At 26.4% G+C, this 17,750-nt stretch overlaps 1 protein-coding gene across 1 annotated transcript in view; it reads right to left on the bottom strand.

Annotated features, from left to right (window-relative positions):
- LOC111619731 (carbonic anhydrase-related protein 10-like) overlaps positions 1-17,750 on the bottom strand; it is a 112,996-nt gene that overhangs the window by 17,527 nt on the left and 77,719 nt on the right. The window contains exons 4-6 of the mRNA XM_023361529.1: positions 14,652-14,846; positions 10,769-10,870; positions 8,279-8,345 (exon numbers count right to left, since the gene is read on the bottom strand). Coding sequence (XP_023217297.1) covers positions 8,279-8,345; positions 10,769-10,870; positions 14,652-14,846 — 364 coding nt within the window. The remainder of the gene's footprint in view (positions 1-8,278; positions 8,346-10,768; positions 10,871-14,651; positions 14,847-17,750) is intronic.

Here is a 17,750-nt window from a genome sequence, read left to right as displayed (position 1 = left end):
GAATAAAAATAATAATGATTATTGAAGTTTAGAGGTTATGCAAATAAATTCACATTTACGTGCTTCGTGATCGTTTTATATGTGAGATCGAGGTGTGAATTAATCAGACGGCGATTGTTCGCCACCTAATTGCACATGATGGCAGACAAGTCATTACACGGTGCAATAATGAACAGTGCAAAATGGGTGTGAGAACTCCAACCGAACCAAGACGTTGGGAGGAGGTGGCCAATACCGTTTGATGACGATAATTAATGCTGCCTTTCAGCTGTATTATGACCCATTTACACTAAAGAAATCTATTTTATGTTTTTATAGAAATATTTTATAAGATAAACCATGAAATGATTGCCTTCGTATGTTTATATTTTACACAGATTTCTGTTTGCATAACTAAATTAGTTAAACGCTTAAACTTTTTCTTAAAAATGATCAATTTAAATATTCATTAAAACGAATTCAAAACAATTTTTATTTAATTTCAGAAGTTTAAAAATATTTACTCCATTTTATCAGATAATTATAAAAGTCAATAAATAAATATTTAATTTTGAAAATTTAATCCTTTATAAAAGTGAGGATTAAAACGTTTTCTTTAACAAATTAAAATAAAATTATAGAAAAATATTTACGAATAAATGAACCATAATTTAAATCAGAATCGATAAAAATGTTTTCTTTATTGTGCTTTATAATAAAGAATATTAATAAAGGAAATTGCTCATTGGGCATCTTTTATAATTACGTAAATAAATAAATAAATAATAAAACATCCAATTAATACGAAAAGATTATTGAAATAACAAGAAAATAAAACTATTTTTAAAAATTGTTTAATAAAGAAAAATTCGTTTCATTATTATTAATATTTATTTAAAACAGTTTTTCTGATGTATTATAATAAATTTGATTACGTTATTTGATATTTTTGATGATCTACAAAACGAAATATATATATATAGGCCTATATATATTTTCCAGCTATTATTTAAATTTTATCTTAATGGATCTAACGAAGAAAACAAAAAGAAATTTAAAAAATAAAAATTCTTATCAAGTTGCATTAAGCAAGTAATGTTAGTCAATGTTATAAAATCCCGGGTCACATAAGAATAAAAAACTAATTCAAGAAATTTATATCGTTATATTTAAAAAAAAAGAAAATATACCGAATAAAATCCTTTATTTAATCTTTTAAAAATATATTTTTTTATTCTTTTGTCTTTATTTAAAACTATTGTTTATAGAATTTAACTTGTTAGGAAAAGAAATTTCTAATCATTTTGCAACGTAAAATCAAGTGTTTTAGTTTAGACTTTTAAAATTCCATTTTATTTATTTCTATTTAATCTTTAGTTTGAATACCTAATGGAAACTGATAGAGCAAACTTAAAGAATAAGAAATCCCATTAAAACAATCCTATTAAATGTAGAAGTACTTCTACTTTTATACAAGTAAAACATGAAATTTAATGCAATGACGATGAATATGAAAAATTTCTTAATAAAAAGTAAGCAAAATAATTTGTAGAAAGATTTGAAACTTTTTAATTATAAATGATATTTATTTATTTATTTTTTCGATCTTTCGGTGAAAGAGTTTTGCGACATTATACAGAGATTTTTTTTTCGAAAGTTCATGGTTAAGTTCTCTACTTGAATTTCATTTAAAATCTGGAAATGTCTTAAGAGATCTTGTTTTAATTGAAATTCAATTTTAATGGTACTACTGTAATCCAAGCTATAGAAATCATTCATTGTGAGAAAATTCGAATTTTAATTAAAACAAATAACATCAAATACATTGTGAAAAAGAATTTTTAAAGGTTTGTAGAATTTTAATTGCGTGTTACGGTATTAACATTTATTTCATTGTATTGCCGAAGAAATAAATTTGGTATTTTGTAAAAGATTTTAAATATAACGGAAAAATAATTCATTAAAATTAATAAATCAGTTAAAAAAATACATTCGTAAAGTTCTACTTCATTTATATTGAATGGAAAATGAATTTATATAATAAATTTAAATGGTAGTAGGAGAGAGCAAATGAATATAACCTATGACCCTTCGAGCAGAATTTAAAAAGTAAAAAAATTGGAAATGGACCAGAAATATAAAATAAAGGATAACAAATTAAATAAAATAAACATAAATATTAACAATTTAATCTAAACAGTTTTTGAGCTAAAAAAATTAATTAACATTCGTGTTATGTTATTGTCCTACGAGACAATTATAACAATTATATTATTTGTACAAATATTCGTACAAATAAGGAAAATTAATATTATATTGTTTGTTTGATCAGTAAAACTATTAGATTGTGAGTTTCTTCCAATGGATTAAGACCTTAAGATAAGAGAGAAGAGAGTTTGTTTAGGTCTCTCTTATCACAGAAAATAAAAAAGAACAAGGGAAAAAACAAGATATTGGAACGAAAACAAAGCTTGATTCCCAAATTAAGAATCTTTCTGTCTATTTAGTTACCATCACATAAACAAAAAAATATTGATTAATAACTCTTGGTAGAATGTGAAATGACACAAGAGAATTCTTTTGTTTTTATTAGATTGAAATTTGAAAAAATTGTAGACGTATAAATTTTCAGTCTGTCCTTCCTTAATCTCGAGAATAGTGTTAGATAGATGGATTTCAAGACCAGATATGGAGATATTAGGGACAGGAGACCCCGATTAACTATATACAAACTTCAGTTTTAAATTGGAAGTTACGTTATTTCAACTCAAAACTTTTCCTTGAAAGGAGTTAGATAGATGACTGGCACGACTCTACTGTTAGAGGAAAAGTATGATGTACAGGGGCAAGATATTACTAATTTGAGATCGAGAGCATATATTTTAAATTAAATAAATTAAAAATATAATTAAAAATTGCAACATTATAACGTTGTCACGATAATTTTTGCTCGTTCATTATAAAAAATTCTGATATCGTTATGTAAAAGTTCTTCTTTCTTCGTATAAAAACGAGCTTAAAATATTCCAAATAGTATTTTTATAGCTTCTATCTTCGAAAATTTGATTTTAATTTTATATAATTAACTTACAAATATCCAAATATACATTGTATCATTATAATTTCTCTTTATACATTACAATTAATATCTATGCTTTTGATAGATGATATTCGCTCATCAAATTTATTAGTCGAACAGTTTATATTCATTATTATGCATAATGTTGCTCGTTTATAGAAATAAATTGAAAGTCAAAGCGATGGAATTCAGATTAAATAATTAAATCATTTAAACTAGAATTACGATTAGTCTACTCCAAATGTAGAAAGCCATTTTTTTTATCGGATAATCTTTCAGAAAATAGATTAATCATAAAAAATTTATAAAAATATTTATCCTTTTCATTAAGGAGACGATAAGATATACGAAAGCTTAAAGATAACTATTAAATATTTACTCTAGTCATTATTATGTTAAATCTTAAAAATATTTTTCGAGATAATTACATAAATAAAGTTATAATTAACTAAAGAAACTGCTGAATACTGAAATCTTCCACTTAAGGAAGCAGATAACTTAAAGTCACTAATCTAAATATATAAAACAGTTGATATATAACCCGACGAAACTTCTAGGAAAACTATTAAGTTGTCGAGATTTTGTGTGCCATTATATTTTTATGAATAATTTTCAAAATTATGTATTCTTTATCATATCTTTTACTATTTGTTTAACGGTAACCGAAGCAGAAAGACGAAGATAATTAACATTCTTTTTAGAGATACCAGAACGTTAATATAGTTTAAAACATATTGAAAAAAATGTTTTTAAAATTACTAACAACAATTAATTACAATTATTCAGAATATACAAAATTCCTACTCGGTCTCTCTATACGGGCTGTATTTTAAATTATTATGTTATTTTTCCTATAAATTAGTATTTTTACGTAGTGGTATATAGGATTTTCAGATAAATTAATATAAATATTTTAAGATTTATAGGATTATAGTTGTAAGGAAAAAATAAAAACATGTTTGACTTGCAACTGAGCCCCCTTTTTTGCATGGAATTTTAGAAAAAAATTATTAAAAATTAAAGAATCTAACTTCATTACTGATCAAATTTATATCGCTGACGAAGCGGTTTGCTCGAGTATTTCATCATTAAAAAATCTTGATCAGTAGCAAGGAGAAAAAGTTAAAAAAAAATGAATTGCATTTATGCTACGTTCAAACTATAATTATGATTGATTCCATGCATTAAATTAGTAGATATCGAAGAGGAAAATAACCAAAGGCTTTCGACAGTTCTTTATTTGTAACATACAAAAGAACAATCCATAGTTGGATGACAAGAGATTTATTTCTTGATTGGTTTCATCGAAATTTTATTCTGTTTGTGCAGAACTAAAGAAAATAAATGAATGAAAGTTGTCTAAAAAGATTCTTTTTTTTTATTTAAAAAAAGAAATATAAAATATTGAATAAAAGATAAGAAATTGATATAAAGTTTTATTCATTTTTTTTCTTACTCGTAATATCTTTAAGGACTAAAAACAAAATATTGCAGACAAAAATTAATTGTTAGAAAGTATTAATGAATATGGACAAAAGGATGAATTTTCTTCCATAAAAATTACTGACTATTTAATATATAATGAAATGACGAAAGAATGTTTTATAGCTCTTTAGACTAAGTAGAAGAAGATATAAAAAATAAATATTTCGAAATTTTAAATGATAATGAATTCATTGAATGCTTGCTAAATGAAGCGCAGGAAGAGAGAACGGATGTTATTACCGTTTCTTATAACTTATTATAATTGAACTTGACATGTAGCTATCTAGTTTCAACAGGCTCGAAGTTGTTTATCGAGTGAAATTTTCGTGATATAAAAACACTTCACTTTCAATAAAAGAAATTAATTAAATCGAAAAATAGAATTAAGTAACGATATTCCGAAGCAAACAGGAATATAAATAAGAATAATATTTTATCATTTTCGATAAATTTTTATTTAAAAAAAATAAGTGAAAAATATCAATAAAACTTTCTTGCGATTTGTAATCTTGCATTCCTTTAAAAATCTAAGTAAGGAGTTTTGGAAGGAAACATTCCATCTCCTGAAAAGTCAAAACGTGCGACGAATATATCGAAGCAAGGTTTCAACTTCACTCACAGAAAACTGCATATTCGGTTAGTATTTTGCCCACAGGGCGATAATTTGTCTTCTCTCAACTCGGGGCAACATGGTGACACATTTGCCTTCTCTCAATCTTTTTTACCAACTTTCTTATCAACTACGTCCTCGGTCTCTTTCTCTTTTCCTATACGAGTCTTATCTCATATATATTTTTTTCTTTTTCTTATTACCTTATCCCAGAAGTAGAATAACAGTACAATTCGTTATTCTAAAGAAGACTAGTAACGAATCTGCTGCATTCATAAATCGACAATATAACTCTATTGTATAACATCTTATAAACAAAAATAGAAAATATACATCACTAATCTGGCATTTTTTTGAAACAATATATTGCTTTGTTAAACAAAGATATCTCCAAAATATTATATAAACGAATAGCTTGAGGAAGTTTGTGGAGCTTCGCGGTTGCTGTAGGCTACAGTCAAACGCAGTTGTTGACACACAGTGGAGGGAGTATTAATATATAACAGAGTGACAGGATGCTGATGGATTTTTCTTTAAAAAAAATGCGGAGTCTTAAGGATATCTGTCCACTATCCCTTACTAAACAAAATGGAAATTAATTCGGCGAATCGAAAGAAAATGCTGAGGTATCATTAAATAAGTCAATTAGTGTCATAAAGTTAAATTCCAGTTTGATACGTTAATGCTCAAAAGAGTGAAAAGTGCATCGGGAGAAATTATACTAGTACCATAATAGATATTATTCAATCGAAACTCGAGTAATAACTAAAATTCTAATTAATTTATTAATTTTCTAAGTTTGATAGTTTGCTTGAACTATTTTAAAAACCTTATTAAAAAGCAAAGTTAACGATTTCTGTTTTCTGTATATCTTTCATTACATCTCGGATGCATCCGGAAATGACAAGAGACAATTTCCTGCACGTCCTCCTCCACTGGATCGATTTAAAAAGTTACAACGTACGACTCGACGGCCGTTGTTACTGTTTACATGACTTTCTGTTTAATCACTTTAAAGTTTTCGTGTCTTTTCCTATACAGCTGATGCCAAGATAGCTGACAAGGTTAAAGAAAGGGATTTGCATTCCAATCTATACGACTTTTTCCTACTCAATAAGGAAAAAAAATGCTAAAACAACTTGTTTAGGAAATGACTATTTGATTGACTAGCAGAAAAAAGCAATCATTGTTTTTTTTTTCTTTTAAAGAATTATACATTAATTATTCATATGCATTTTTGATAGGTGAAAGAGAGAATAAAAAGAATACTAAAGTTTTATTTAAATTCCAGTAATTTAAATGCATAAATTATTTAAAATCTAATAAATTCAAAGCCTTAAATGCTAAGGAATATGCTTACAATAATCTAAACCTGTAAAAAAAATGACATTTATAACAATTCTAACGCTTCGGATACACTTGTAATTGGAACTTTACCATCATTTACTGCTATTAACAAGTTTCTTAATAACAATAAATGATGGCTTTTCTATAATTATAAGTAATTTCTGTGATTATTTCAGGCTTCCATGCAATTGTAATTAAAGTCTGTAAGGAATATTTTTAATTATAACACTTACCGCATAACGTATCCTTGCGTACATGTGATCATTTAACACTTTTAATTGATTATAAATTATATATTTAACTACGTGATATTTGCAACTATCAGTTGAAAACAATGTTCATTATTATAAAAACAGAATCAAGAAGCTGGCAATTAATTTAGCCATTTAATTTTCCTTACTCAATGCTTAAACCTCTAAATTTCAACAGTAAAAAAAATAAAGTTCAATATTTATAAAGTGCGCTTACGATTATTCTACTTATGCTACATATCAAGTTAATATTTAATGTACTGTACACAAACAAATTTAGAATTTTTCACGTACATAATTTAGAATATTTCGAACTTATTTAATTAAACAACATTTACAATTACATTATTATCTTCAATGAGAGAATTGTAATCATTAACATTCAAGGAGCAAAACAATTACATTTATATACACATTTAAGTTTGATTATAAAATATTGGCGAATAAGAAAAAAAATGTAAATTAATTGCATTCAATAAGATGAAAAATAAACATTTGCATGCAAACCGCGGAATATATTTGCGACATTTGCAAAAGAGGAAATTTCATTAAAAGGCACAAAGAGTCTAGACCGAAAATTAGTAAGTATACGTGCAATTAAATAGAATTAAAACTTAATAAGGAATAGTGCAGATGACAATTATTAGTTATATAATAAACTTGCTTTAGTGTAAATGGTATTTTCGTCGTAATGCAAAGTAAGAAAAATTATCTACGTGTTTTAAATATCAATTTGAATATTTAGAAGATGAAATTAGACGATAGTTATGAATAAACATTGCAAAATAATCATTATTCTTACTTTCTAATTCTTTAAATGTTTTAAAAATTAATTTACTTCACTATTTTCACTTCATTCTTTTAATTACTTTTATGTATTTTTGTGAATAAATTCATTAAAATTTTACAATTAAAAGTAACATTAAATATTAAACCAAAGTAAAAATTATTCACTAATTTAAAAAAAGTAAATTATTTTTAACATTTACAATACAAGCAAATTTATGTAATTTCCATATTTAAAAAAATAAAAATAAAATAAAAGATTGACGAATAAATTATTAATTAAAATATATAAATAAATATATTTTAATAAGTAAGAAAAATGATACATTTTCATTATGTTCTGGATATTTTTACTAATTTTCCAGGCGATTTATTTTCATACTATCCACGGAAGATTTCCCAACCGTTAAACATTACATATTACTGTTATAGTAATGACAATTAAAAGAAAAAACGATAATAAAAATAATTAATTCAGAATTTTTCGTTGTTTTTTATTCCTTCTTCGTATGCTAAATATATTATACACTTCAGAAACATTATTAATTATTGATTGGTAATTTAGAAATTTTATAGAGCTACACCCAAAGGATAAACTAGATGGATGATAACATCATGACATTTAGGTTAATAATTCAGTTAAAAACACAAATAATTCTAATTATAATTAAGTTTCTTTTTATTATAATTAAAGTATTGAAACTGTTGATATTATTAAATTATCTGTAAATATGATTTTACCTTTATAAATTATATGAGGGAGTTGACTTGTGAGAATTCTCAGTTCAGAATTTGATAAATCACCAGTCTATAAAAAGAAGAAAGAGAATATATAAAATTAATTAATTCTGAATAAATATTTTTTGCTCGTTTAAAGTCAATTTTAATGATAAATGAGTTATTTATCTAAGTTTAAATAACTGGAATTTATGTTATTAATCTACATTAAGCATCTATATTATTCATGTTTTTAAAGTTTAAAAAAATGATAATAATGAAAAGAAAACTTTCCTTTTATCATTGATATCCTCCAATTATTGAGGTTCGAAAAGCTAATAGAGTAGAGTAAATTTATGAATTATAAAGTAATGATAAGAAGAGAATAAAAGCTTTCTTTATATAAGTTTTTGTTGTAAAGAAAATAGTATAAGAATATTCCGAACTTCAAAGAATTGCCCAGAAGCTAAAGACAATAAGAATTAAAAGGTGCACAGAAGAAATGAAAAGACCTTTTGTCACTATCTGAATATTCTTTTCTCAGTTTTCCGAATGTAATGTGAAGTTGATGCATAACTAATATAACCTTATGCCCTGGAGAAAAAACGTGTCCACAATAATGGATGACTTCGATTTATATTCTTTGTGCAAAAACATAAAACACTGCTAAAATATCGCGTTCCAATCTCTATGGATGATGTTTTTTTTTCTTCTTATGTATCATCTCTAAAGTGTTTTCTAGATAGAAAAGGTATTGACTATATTCTTTTTACAACAAAGGAATAAAAAAATATTATTCTATCCATGGTAAAAAATATCTTGATACATAATTTTATATTAAACAAGAGTTAGAATTTCTTAATTAATAAAGAGATAATTCTAAATTTTTTTCCTTATTCTTTTGCTTCTTAATCTAACTTGACTTTTCCAATTTTTTTTAAATAATATTTTTGAACTTCTCATTAGCCGGATTCCCATTCATTTTATGAAAAGAATTAAGTCAATGTCTCACTAAGAGTAAGGACACGTGAAATATTGCTCGTTATTTTTCTCACTTTAATTAGTTTTATGCATTTTATTTTAGTTTTTTTAGGTGCATGTAACCGAATCGAAGATGAAAAAAATAATGGGTATTTGTTTTACTAGCATTTGATATTACTTACACATTTGTATACTTTTTTTTGCATCTTACTATTCACCTAAGGCGTTAATAATTCTTTTGTTTGCATCTTTTTTTCCTTTACAGAAGGATACATTGTACACATTGTTCTTCTTTGTCTTGAAAGAAAACAAAGAAGAACATACTTTAACAATCGAACTGTCCATATTCTTAAAACTGAATGAACATGTTTACGCTGTAAATACATCAGAAAATGATGTCTACCGTGCAATTTCAAACTCATTACTAAAATCTTAACTACACCAATATTTCCAACTTTTCTTAAAATCGAATGATGTTTGGAATTTCTTTGTCTTCATTAAATTATAAAGAAATAACCGACTGTTCTCTGGCGTCATTTTCTTTTACTTGTAAAATAATGAGCATGATGCGGTATTCTCTTTTCATTTTGAAGGCAGAAAATAACAAGAAATTTAGGGAAAAAATTGTCCTTTTATATAATTCGATTGTAGGAAAAAAATAGAAATGTCTATAAATCAATTTTTAATATCTTTATTTTTACAGAAATGTCAGTAATAAGATAACTACGAAAAAATGTCAAAAGAGGAAAATTAAGATCAATGAAGCAAATGAAATATTTCTTTTAAAAAAATGCGAGTACTTTTTACATTAGTATCAAATTTGCGTAGAAAATTTAATTGAGCTATTGTTAAGGTACTGTAATGTATACAATCGTACCATTTTTTAAACGTCCGATTTACACTAATTGATGAGTAAATTTGTGAAAATTCGTATCTAATTTCATCGTATTACTTACATTTTAATCAAAATCTCTAATGTTAAATGAACTTATCTCATAAATATCTGAAATATTCGGTCGCTAATATTGCATAATAAATATAACCGACGTAAAATATTTATAATGTCACCATCTGTTGGTAAAATTTAATGAAGTTGGTTCCTAAATCGATCGTTACTTCTCTCATCACGTGACTTTTTCCGGTTACTATCGTTAATTACCAAGTGATTGTGAACTATCCTCTTTTAAAGGGAGGAGGGTTGAAATGGGGATTAGTCCATCCGCATTCTAAAACCCGAAGAGAGACAAGATATTTATCAATTCTGTCTGACCACACCTTTTCGTTGTAAGGTATATGACGGTTTATAACCATTCTTGAAATATAAATTATGATGAAGATTGTTGAAATGTTTCGTGTAACTATTCGGTTAATAAAGAAACATTGGTCATTTGTCTTAAGTTTCTTCCGGATAAATTTTTCTTGTGTTAAAATTTTGATGGTGAAAAGTATAAAATTTCTTTTGATCTATTTATAACGTTGTATCCAGTCAATTTTTTTTTCGGGAAATAATCCCGGTTTTTAGACTTTTATTACCTGTAAGAGAACGGCAATACCAACAACACCTTCACTTCTCCTCAATGACAATGCTTCTGTTAGATTGTTGTACAGATCGCAATTGTAGCCGAGTATTTGAAGCTAGAAATAGAAGAAGAAGACATAAAAAAGTAATTTTAAATATTTATAACATCATCTAAAGTTATATTCAAAATTTCTTATTTTAAACTTTCGTTTTGTAATTTATTAAATTTGGAACATTTCCATTAAAAAAAAAATCAAAGTGAAAATTTATCGAAAAACTATTATACAAGATAAAGGAAAAATTTAATATTAAAAATTTTTATAAGATCAATTTCGAATGAACATCCGAGACACTATAATTTTTATTCAGTTTCATCAACTCTTAAAACCATTCTGTATTGATTTCGAGCTTTACCATTATCGGGTGGGATGGAGAATTGTCCACCAAAGGAAAGAGTTGAATCGATTTTGCACCTTCTGTTCGCAAATATTGTTTTCCTATATCACAGTGACCGTAAGTGCTACCCCTGAGAGTACTCTTTCATATACAAGCCGCACTTGATATCTTTATTTGTGCTCTGATAACATAATATGTAAAATTATACCATTATAGACATTTATAGAATGACGATTCGATTGAGAATAATCCTCTCTGATCCTATTTTATCCAATTCGCATTACGATCGTGGATAAGCAATAAGTTTCATTCTGAACCTACTGTAATGTTCCTGTAGAGACATACGAGTGAGTGTTAGTCTCTATTTTAAAGAAAGAGATAAATTTGAAAATACCTGTTTTATGTATAATGACATTAATAATGGATCGGACGTTTAATATAATTAAACTTTTATTAAACGGGATATTCATTCGAGCGAATAGGAGAACTTTTTTTCTCTTTTTTTAAGTGTAGATGGGCCATCTTCCGAAATATATTATGTGATCCTATTGCTTTAAATTGAACCACGTCCAATTCTTCTTCTTCTTTCAATGTTCAATTTCTTGGAGAAGATGAAAGGCTCGGGTCATTTCAGATTTTCCAATTCGGCAAAATGACTCGGGAAATTAAGATTTAATTTTCACTTGCCAATAAGACTCGAAGAAATAGATTTAGTTTGAATTGTCATTTTGACTGCTTACACCTCTTAAACAATCTTACAGAAAGAGGGCCGATCTTTGCTATCATCTTTAAACTTCAACACTCGACCTCATTCAATGGTAGAAGGTGGGGGATTCGGTAGAAGAAATCGTTCTCAAATGCTTTACCTTAAGGTGAATGGGGAATCGAATTCTCAAATTGTTTTCGGATATCTACGAAAATGCCTAAAAGATTTTTTTAGACAAAAAAAAATGTATCCATTCAATTCTTGCGGAAAATATAGAAACTCATTGTCCATCCGAAGTGCCCTCGTTTTCTAAAGATGTAGCATTCAATCGATAAAGAGCGGATACAGGATACTTATATAATCGATTAAAGATTCCTAAAAGAGAATTTAATATAAGGAAAATTTCTTTAATATTTCTTACCATTGATAATTGTAAGACCAAAAAAAGTTAACGAAGCAATATTATTAATTGAAGAATAATAAAAATTAATAAAAGAAAATTCGAAAAATTTCCATGCGAGAAATAGAGACTCAGGAAATTGTATTCTTTTAATATAAATTTCGTTACATTTTATCACGCAATTTTATTTTATTAGGCATCAAACAATTGGAAATCAATCGGTAAATGAATAAGAAATGAAAATTTAAAAAATAATTGAAAAATTTATAATAATTTTTGAATGTTTCAATAATTCAAAAAAAATTTTACATTTTCATTCATTTTCTAGTTAAGTTTCTTACTTTTTCTTTTTGTTATTCATTTCTTTTAGAATTTAATTCTATGCATCGATAACATGGAATTTAATTCTGAATGAATAATAAAATTGAAAATTTTAAATTTAATCAGTGGATGAATGAAAATTCGAAATTTTTGAATGATTGCCAATTTAAACTGAACCAAAAAATGAATGAAAATTGAAAATTAAACCAATTTTTTAAAATTTAATTTATAAATGGACACGAGAAAAAATTAAGAATTTTGAATAGTAAGAAGGTTAAAATTAACTAAAATATTAAGGAAACTTGACAATTACGACTAAAATTTCTAAATATTAATAGAATTTATCTTCAGTTTGTATTAATAATTTACATTCTTTTATCTTTTCTAACGTCATAAATGCTAATTTATTCAAATTTCCGTGCATTTATTACTTTACTTTTAATTTTTATTCAGTTAAATTCAAAATTTCTTTTATACATTTCAATTAAATTTTAAGTTTTCAATTATTTAGAAAAAAAAATGATCAATTTTCATTCATTTACTGATTAAATATTCGTTGAGTACATGCGAAGTACAATTTCTATTATTATATTATTTAATATTAGCAAAATGAAATTGCGTGGTGGAACGTAAGGAAAAATATTCAACACATTTGTATTTATATTTTTGAATTTTAAAGATGGCCTATGTAAGAAATTGTACTTGTAACACAAGAATACGAAAACGTGTAGGTATGTGTATATATTATATCGGATTTTTTAGTATAAATCAGATCTTGCACTTTGCTTTTTCTGATGTAGAAGAATTCGGTCGATTTGTTCTAGTATCTAGTTAGGTTCCCAACTCACGATGTCAGAACGTGGAAACACAACAAATATAAAACGGAAACACCACATCAACCCAACGCTATCCTTGTTAGAGGAGAAGTGCAACATTCGGTCTCAACGTGGCGCAGGTGTGTGATTCTCTAGGGGATAATTGGCTTCAAGAAAACGATATTATGTCCCAAGTGTACTTCCCTCCATCCCACAGATCCCGTAAATAAAGGGGATGGGGTAAGTTCTTTCCCTATTCACTTCACTCGGCTCTAGAATCCGTGTAATGGAAGGTGAATGAATCCCTGGAGAGTGGAGCAAGAGAAGGCTGCCGGTTGCCTGGCAACGTCAAGTTGGAAAATGACCGCAAATGGGGTCAGTTAATTAACCAAGTCCATCTTTTCTCTTTTTCAGAACCAATGGTCAGCAAGGTAAATAACTCAAGAAAAGATTCACTACCAAAAAAGAAAAGAAGTTTGATTTTTCTATTCTCTTAAAACTTTTTTCTGTACGGAAAAACATTACATATTTATTTATCCCTTTTAAATTTACTTCAATTTAAATTAATATCGATATCTAAAATTTCGGTTTATTCTGTATTCGAATTACTATAATACATTGTAATTAAATTTGCAAGTTTTATGGGGGGAAAAACGTCTTTTTAAATCTCATTTTGGTAAAAGCATTTTAAAAATTTGTTCTTTGGTTTTTAAAGTTAATTTTTTTAAAATAAATAATAAAATTAGATATATTTGTATAATCCAAAATTAATATATAATGCTTTAAATATTGTATAATATAATAATGAATTAATTACATGAATTTAAGACTCAAAAATTCTATTGCAAAACATTTAAAAATTTTTTGAGTGTTTTCTCTTGGCAATAAGGATCTTTTTAATCATCTCATCGTGAATTCGGACAATGAAGGTGGACATATTCGAGACAATATATCGGGCCCTGCTTATAAAAACATTTGTGGGGAACCTGGGATCGATCCCGGGTCTCTCAGAGGGATATGCTGAAGGGGAGCCAAATGGACCCATTATAAATATTTTAATGCTATTCATTTACGTTTAATATTGGAGAAGTTTAACATATTATTTAACATTAATAAAGTGATGAATAGTTTAAGTTATATTCTCATTCCATCAAGTTTTAGTTTTATTGACGTTTAGTTCTATTATGTTATATTATAATAAATTATAAATTACTGTGGATAGTGTTAATAAAGTTTATATGCGCCTATTGCAATTTTACCTCTGCGGGAAAGGCATGTCCAGCAATAATGTGTTCCGATCCTCGATCATCTGTCCGTCCATAATGTAAATGTAGTTCTTGAAATCGGTACCTGTAGGATAAAGGACCGCCAGTGATGTTTACTGTTGAAGTAGGTGCTAATGATCCCACTCGGAAGAGGACACCATGACCCGTGTTTGTGATCGTACCACTAACCTGCAGATTAAATAAATTACTCTTAATATAAACTGTAATATATTTATTATATGTTTAACATTTTTTTAAATACATTTAATTTTCTTTTAAAAAATTATTAAATAAAGGCATACTTAATTAACTAATATATAAAATGCACTTAATTATAATTTTCAAATTAAATTTTCAGTTTTATATATTAAATTATAATTAATCGATCTCTCGGTTAATAAATCAAATTTTATTAATTGTTGTATATATTTTTAATGATAAGATTTCGTAAAAATGTATACAACGATTTATTAAAGAAATAGTACACATTATTTCTTAAATGGTGCAATAAATATATAATTATAATTATTTTAAAAAATTCTTATAATAATAATAATTATTATTATTANAAACCCGATAATAATAATAATTATTATTATTAATGTTTCTTGTAAAAATTGTTCTGTTGAGTATAAATATTGTCTTACAATTTGTGTAAATTCCTACTCCTATTAATACGTCATGAGTTGGAAGTTGTATTGTTCTTACTTGTTTGTCACCTGGGATACAGAGCTTCGATTGAAAATGAATTAAACAATTTCCATTTCAATAAAATATCAAAATCTTTACAAAATTCATTTCCAATTACACGTAAATAAAATTGATGCATGCTGTAATTAAAAATAACGTCACGTTTTAAATTGTATTAGAAAATAACACTCTATGAAGAATTTCTTTTTTTAATTTTATGAGTTAGAAAAACTTTCTTTCGTTAAATTAAAACTCTGTTTATTCAAGTTAAGAAAAAAAAAAATATAGGAGAAAAAAATATAAAATAATGTGGTAAGTACTGTCAATCCGAAATTAAGAACGGGACTTCATTTGAATCAATGTGATGTTAGGTACAGTACTGTAGATCTCACAGAAAAAGCAATTCTTTTCTCTTATTTTTTATATTTATTTAGTTTTTTAAGATTATGGCTTAGTGGAAGTAGTCGTTTAAGAAAAATGCCATAATAGATATATTAAATGGAGAAGGATTAAGGGAAACCGAAAAAGAGATAAACAGATAATGAGAGATAAACAAGATTTATTTACGGTCGAAAAACTATTTATATAAGAAATTATCTTCGCTGTCTTAGTGAAGAGAAAACAGATTATTTAACGCCATAACAACTACTGCACAATAGGGAAAAAATAGAACATTTTGTCATTGTCTAATTGCTGAAAAATCAGTCAACTTTAATAAAATTTTATTGAATTTTTGATGTGATTGTTTCGACTACAATTACTTTAAAACGTAACTTAATCCACACACTTAAAAGGTAACCATTCTTGTTTATTACCATAAATAAGAAAGAAATCATTGAAAATCAAACAAGATTTATTTTATTCAACTAGATTCAAATCCGAAGGCTATAACAGTCCATTTGACTAATGGTGTAACCATTCCGGACCCTACTACAGTCGCTGTAAACCAACATTAATGTTTGTAGTAAGGACACATGCCACCTTAAATCATCTCAAAGTAACCAAGTGCAATTCCCCGAGTGCTACCTGCGGAAAGGACCTCAATCCATTTCCGAATGGAGAGAAAAAAAAAGACAGATAAACTTAGCTGCATTGTCACGCTTCCTACATTTAGACCTTTTTTCTTAGCTTTCTAGAAGTTGCTAAACTTTCCTTTTTTTTAAAGCCTTAACAGCATTTATATACGTATATAAAGAAAAATATATATATATATATTAAAAATGCACAAAATTTAAAATTATTTTAAAGTTTTACAGAATAATTTTATCGATAAATGTGTTTACATTTAACAGCTCGAGTTTAAATTTAAAAAATTGCGATAACAAATTGTTTAAAAAAATTCGCTTGTTATGCATGGAGACATTGGTTTATTTTGAAAATAAATTTTCTAGAATTTCAGAGTTGACTCGGACTCCTATCGAGTGAGACATTTTGCATGGTTAGTGGGCCTAAGTTATCAAACTAACCTACTTTATATTCCGCTTTCATCTAGGATGAGTTCAAATCGTCGAATTATCCATCGGATGCACACTCGAAAAGTATTTCAAGTAAATTTATGTTATTTGCATAAGTAAATATATTTTATTCTGATTTAAAGTATATTTAATTCCTACATTACGCATTAACTTTCACGTCGTGTAACCTTATCAGCTCTTGATGTATATATTGCATGCCAGACTTTTACTCTCTGATTCATAACACTCTCTGGCATGAGTGGAATAATATATGATTTTATGCTACATATATATTTTAGCAGTTAAAAATAGCATACTAACAACAAACATAAATATATTAATAGTTTACATTTTTATAATGAATTTTAAATATTCTTTTTATTAATAATTTACGACGTGTTATATTTAAAAGCGTGGCCAAAATAACAAAAGATTTAATTGTTTAATCACGTTTTAATTCGAAGAAACTTGAGAAACTGTAATAGAATTTAAAATATATATTCGTAGCATTGTAATTTTATTTTTTTATTTCAGATAATTTTTTTTTAAATATAGAAATACAATTCTGGAATTTTTAACTTGCTGAAAGAAGAATTCTTCATAAACACATCTGGATGAAGATTCAAACAGTTTAACATCGATTTAAAAAAAATAAAAAAGAACTGTTCAATTCACATCAAGCAACCAGGCGTGTTCTTCAAAAACCTCTACGAATGTTCGTCTCTTTTTTTTTCTTTTGTTACCACAAATCGCTTTTTTTCTTTACCTCGTCTCGACTTCTTGCAAGTTTTTTATATGATGGTCAATTTACAGCAAACCATTGTGATAAATACAACGATTCTGAAAATTGCTACTTAACTCACCTCCATGAATTACTATCTAAATTTATTCCCTTTTATATATTTTAGAAACAATTTTAACTTCGTCTAGCATAAACCCGAAACAATTT

This window comes from Centruroides sculpturatus, unplaced genomic scaffold (assembly GCF_000671375.1).
Source record: "Centruroides sculpturatus isolate CEXI.00-Female unplaced genomic scaffold, Cexi_2.0 scaffold88, whole genome shotgun sequence".
Taxonomy (NCBI): Eukaryota; Metazoa; Arthropoda; class Arachnida; order Scorpiones; family Buthidae; genus Centruroides; species Centruroides sculpturatus.
This window is presented reverse-complemented; position numbering and strand designations above follow the sequence as displayed.